The following is a 5,402-nucleotide window of genomic DNA, read 5'->3' on the forward strand; positions in this document are numbered from 1 at the left end:
TTATTATTATTATTTCTTAACTATGAGGCCACTTTAATATGCTCAACATAATATGTAACTTGTTTACTATATTTTAGTAGTATTTAAAGTGTATTAGTTTAAAATAAGGTTATAATATCAAGGGTTGTAATATCATCCTATTAACTTTTTCGTCTTTTAAAGTAAAAGATAAAGAATTAAAATCTCTATAGGAACAAAATAAATGTATGAGTTTCTTGCTTATATAATAATGATAATAATAACTAATTTAAATGAAACCTTTATAACATGTAGTATATCACCAAGTCATTGGCTTAGATTATATAATATCTCTTGTTTTAAAGGGGGAGATTAGAATTTATTTATCATAGTGAGAATTTGTGGAAGTTATGTATGAAATTATTTACATTAAATAAATAACGCGTAGCGGACCTTTTCAAAGAAATTTTTTTTTTCAAAGACTACATTCAAAAGCAACCAAGCAACAAAAGCAGCACCATTGGATGAACAGTAAAGCATTCAAACCTTGTGGTTTGGTTTTTCCTTTTATAAAGGCATCCAACTTCGCACCTCTTAGCAAGGTAAGACTTAGGAAATTGCTTGAACATTAATTGTAATCAACACTTAATGTAATCAACACCATGAATGGTGGTAAAAAGATGCCAACCACGAAATGAAAACTTTAAACATTTGTTTTCTTTTCCCTTTAGTCCATGTGGAGAATTTAAACACTCAAAACCTTCCATTGCCTTTAGAATTTGAGCTCGATTTCATTTTATTGAATCTAAAGATCACGTTGACAAAGTCATAAATTAATTTGGTGGGGGCAACTTTAAAAACTAATGAAATTAAATTCTTAATAAAAATAATATTTAAGTTAATTTTAAATATATGATAATTTCGTTCAATACATTTATAATTTTTCTTTACTAGTTTTTATGTTGTTAAAACTTTTCAATTTCACTATTTATATTATCAAAGATGAAGGGTTGATGTCTCAATAAGAATAAAACGTGTAATTGTATTATTTTTAAGGAAAAAAAATCATCACCGCTATATTTATATTTCTCAATCCCTATAATGACAGTCCTAATTGATAGAATCAACAATAATATTACAAATAAATAACCAAATAGTTATGTTTTGTCCTTTTTAATCTCAACTATAAATTATTAGTATTTTTCTTATCATCTTGAGTCTTGCACTCCACCTTTGAAAAGATAGATTGTCGCATCTTGAGTCTTGCACTCCACCTTTGAAAAGATAGATTGTCGCGTATTTATTTATTTATTTTAATTATTAAAATAAAAACAAGGAGCAAAAGATAGAAGTGGGGATGAAAGTAAAAAAGCAAGGGAGCAAAAGATAGAAGTGGGAAAAAAAGTAGAATTTTTAAAAAACTTAATTTATTACTTGGCCCCATCCGAAAAGCAAAAAAGATATTAGCCATAGGCTCTATACTATTAAATTGTACCATAAAACTCTCAAAGATATATAGTCTATGTTTGTTTCAAATTTCAAATTTAAAAAAAAAAAAAAAAAAAAAAAAAAATTCCTCAATTAGTATTATCCTTTAAAATAGTCAAGAAATCATTGAGAAAATATCTTATGTCATATTGTGCATGTTTGTATGTTACACAATAAAATAATTATGAATAAGTACGTATTTCAATAAGTATGAGTATGAATTAATCTTCCCATAAATAAATTGTTTGAAAAGTTTTGACATATATATATATATATATATAGATATATATATTTTTCCTGGCAAACAGCACAAACACCAAACACCTCCAGAATCATTGTAAATCAAGCTCATCAAGCTTAGTGCGATGGAGTACATAAATATATATATATATATATATATGTATATATATATATATATGGGTACATAACAGAAATTCAGCTATGCATGTTTTACCAACTCTTTATATGTCACAATTTCATATCAATTATAAACAATTTTCTTTTTAATTTTTTTAAAAAAAGCTAAATAAATTGTCATCCATCCCATGCACAATTTAAAAATAATATAAGAAATTCAAGATAATTGTTGTGCATTTAGTCAAATATAAAGCAAAATGAAATAAGCATACTAAATAATTAATCAGTAATTATAATATAATGAAAAAATTATAAAAATAAATAAATTTTAATCCAAGCAACCATTAATGTTAGAAAGATGCTTCTTAAGGGCACCATTCAAAAAGGTCAGTCCCAAAATAAGTACAAATTTGATTGAATCTATTTTTATATAAATTTTTATAATAAAATTTGAATTATTTTCGTCGTCATATATATTTACTAGTATCTATTTCTTTACTTTTGCAATTACCTGATAAGTAACTTGCGGCACCCCCACCAACCAACTCATTGTGTTCAATTAAAACGCGCATTCCCTGATGGCCACAGATGGAAGCAGGAAATTGCTTTGCACATTATTATGTTATGGGTCCATTGAGTTCAAAGTCACTGCCATAAAAGAGAGATAGGAAGCTGCGTGGAAAGTCACAAGCAAATTCCTCATCTTTATGTATACGCGTAAAGTGGGAATGTGGGAGGCGATGGAAAGTCACAAGCAAATTCCTCTTTTTAGATATATGTACAAGATCTACTATAATATATATATGCAGACTCTAGATATATATACTAATTGCTATCTAGATCACTAGCTCCGAGTAATTTGGCACACAATTTAGCAAAAATCCTATGGCTTCTTCTTTATCATCTTCATCAGTGCCTGGATCTGAATATGATGTGTTCTTAAGTTTTAGAGGCCCAGACACTCGCAAAACCTTTGTGGCCCATCTCTACGCCGCTCTGTGTGACAGAGGAATCAGGACCTTCAAAGATGACGAAAGGCTTGAGCAAGGAAAATCCATATCTCCAGAGCTCATCAAATATATTAATGAATCAAGAATTGCTGTGATCGTCTTCTCCAAAAACTACGCTAATTCATTATGGTGCGTGGATGAACTGGTGGAGATCCTTGAATGCAGGAGGACCAAGGGACAGATAGTGCTGCCCATCTTCTACGATGTGAAACCGGCGCAAGTTCGGAACCAGAAGAGGAGTTTTGCGGAAGCATTTAGATACATATTCTGCTTTGAAGGTTTTGCAGAAGCATTTATATATATGTTCCGTCCTAGAGAGATGGAAAGGGTGGAGAGACGAAGGAAAGCTTTGAAGGAAGCAGCAAATCTATGCGGCTTGGATTTACAAGATGCAGCAGATGGGTAAATAACTATATATATATATATATATATATATATGTTCTGCTTCATCAGTTTACTAGTAGCTTATTAGAAATAAAAGATTGTTGGATACATTAAATTTAGCTAAATATGAAGATGATGTCGAAGAAGATTGAGATAATGATGAATGATCAATCTTAAACAACATTCAGGATTTTGAGGTACTCTCTCCCACACGCTCACAAATAGAGATGGAAAGTTTCAAATGTTATTATCTATTCCAAACACGTGTTTGAGATTTGGTCTCATCCCTTAATTATAAATTTATAAAATGGTTCCCCTACCTTCTTCTTTATATATTTTTTTTAAATCAAAATTTATTCCCCTCTCACCGATTTTAAAAACAATCTACATCTACTATTGTTTTATTAGCCATCTAGACATTCAAACCAATCTACATACTTATAAATGTATGAATGCGTGTGTATTGGTATGTTTTTTTCCTTCCTTTCCTTGAATATTTTATCATTTTAATTTTCTCTTACTAATCTGAAATTTAGCGTTGATGATTTTTTCAATATTAGATTTCATGTGATTGTGTTTGTGGGGCTCAAACAATGGGTTTACAATTTTGAATTACACCCAAATTGACTGAACTCATAATAAATACTAGGATAAAAGAAAAAAGATTGGATTTCGGTTCCTCTAGATTTTTTCTTTTTAAAATTAAAGATTATTGGATGTCCTTGTAATATTGAAAAATTAAAGATTGTTTCTTTCTTGCTTTGGTTTTACTAATCAGAAAGCATTGGGAGAAGAGTGAAGGACTTGTTTAGGTTGGTATAAGACGAGATGTTCCAAATAAGAAGACAATGAAGATGGAAAAAGAAGGATGCTAGCTGCCTAATGGCTAAGTTTTTCAAATTTATTCATATGTCTTGTACCCGGTTTTGTTGATAACCGATATTGAAAGTTTTATATTAGTTGAACACGGTTTGTTTTATTTAGAAACTTTGTTTTTGGCATGAGATATGAATTGTGCCATCATCTCAAAAAGATTGAATAGTTTTAATAAGTTTACCTAATTTATTCTCCACTGCAACCTGAAACTCATTGAATTTCTCAAATGTTTCAAATTCATGATGCATTCGGTAAATATAGTCGTCTTCATAAGTAAATATGCTAAATACTCATAGTCTCCTCTTGCTGGAATAGTTATAACGTCACTTGTATCAATTCTAATGTTTCTTTGGCCTTTAAAGGTTTGTTGGTCATTTGATGGGCAATACAACTCAATGCAAGATTTATATATTGACATAAGTTCCTCTGCCTCCACAGGTCATAAAATTTCTTTTACCAAACTTTGAATCGTGTTTTGATTAATAGGAGTTGCCAAAGGTAGATTAAATTTTTGAATCGTGTTCCTAAGCGAAGATGCCAAAAGGTACATTAAATTTTTTTAAGGAACCTTCTTTTAACACATGGATTATTGGATGAATTATTGAATTCAGTGTTATGCAACAAATAGGAGTTGGAATAACCATTATGCTTAATCAATTCAGATTACTAGATGAACCTTTCAAGTAAGTAAATATGATTATTGTTAGAATATTTGTTTGATTAGAATTTCACACAATTTAAAATTTTGTCAATATTGGTAAAGAACAAACATATTTAGAAAATGATAGATAGAGTCAAAACACACCACCTCACATCTGTTGCTAAGACTGTCTTTTTATTTACAATTATAACTAATTGAGTTAATTAGTCTCTTAAAGTCCAAATATATTCAGAGCCCGTGCTTGAACGGTTGGTCAACGTGTCTAGTCAAATCCATATTTACAATTGAGTACTCCTATCCTTTGTTACCAGAACCAAACAGCCGACCAAGGAGAAAAATTCTCCAGTCATCCAATGCACCAAAAAAGGATGGTACCTTTTCCAGCATTGTTATTTTGCTTAAACAAAATCGTTGGTCGGGCATTGTCGTTGGTTGTTTGACTGGTGAATAAATTTATCAATTATATCTTTTTAATTTATATCTTTTTAATTTAATGAGAAATCACTTAATTATATCGTTTTAATGTTATTATTATTATTATTATTTATAAACACTCCGCTGCCACTATACCTTTTATTGGAGTAGATATTGGGTGTGTGGGCATTCCAGGTCAATGGTATGCTTGTCGAATGAAATTCAATATTGCAGTTAATTTAAGAGAAATTATT

The 5,402-nt window shown here is 29.8% G+C and overlaps 1 protein-coding gene across 2 annotated transcripts; it reads left to right on the forward strand.

Moving 5' to 3' along the window:
* The first annotated feature begins 2,488 nt into the window (after positions 1-2,488).
* Positions 2,489-4,262, forward strand: LOC132306163 (TMV resistance protein N-like). Of its 2 annotated transcripts, none has more exons than XM_059803429.1 (2): positions 2,489-3,215; positions 3,976-4,262. In XM_059803429.1, exons 1-2 carry the CDS (start codon positions 2,689-2,691, stop codon positions 4,007-4,009), a joined length of 561 nt encoding a protein of 186 aa, XP_059659412.1. In that variant the 5' UTR covers positions 2,489-2,688; the 3' UTR covers positions 4,010-4,262. The 2 variants fall into 2 exon arrangements, 1 of the variants encoding a protein (XP_059659412.1); XR_009481844.1 differs by lacking the exon at positions 2,489-3,215 and adding an exon at positions 3,222-3,394.
* Positions 4,263-5,402: the final 1,140 nt, after the last annotated feature.

The sequence above is a fragment of the Cornus florida genome, unplaced genomic scaffold, assembly GCF_030987335.1.
Source record: "Cornus florida cultivar Cherokee Brave unplaced genomic scaffold, ASM3098733v1 CherokeeBrave_3.0.0_Hap2_Chr05, whole genome shotgun sequence".
NCBI classification, from domain to species: Eukaryota; Viridiplantae; Streptophyta; class Magnoliopsida; order Cornales; family Cornaceae; genus Cornus; species Cornus florida.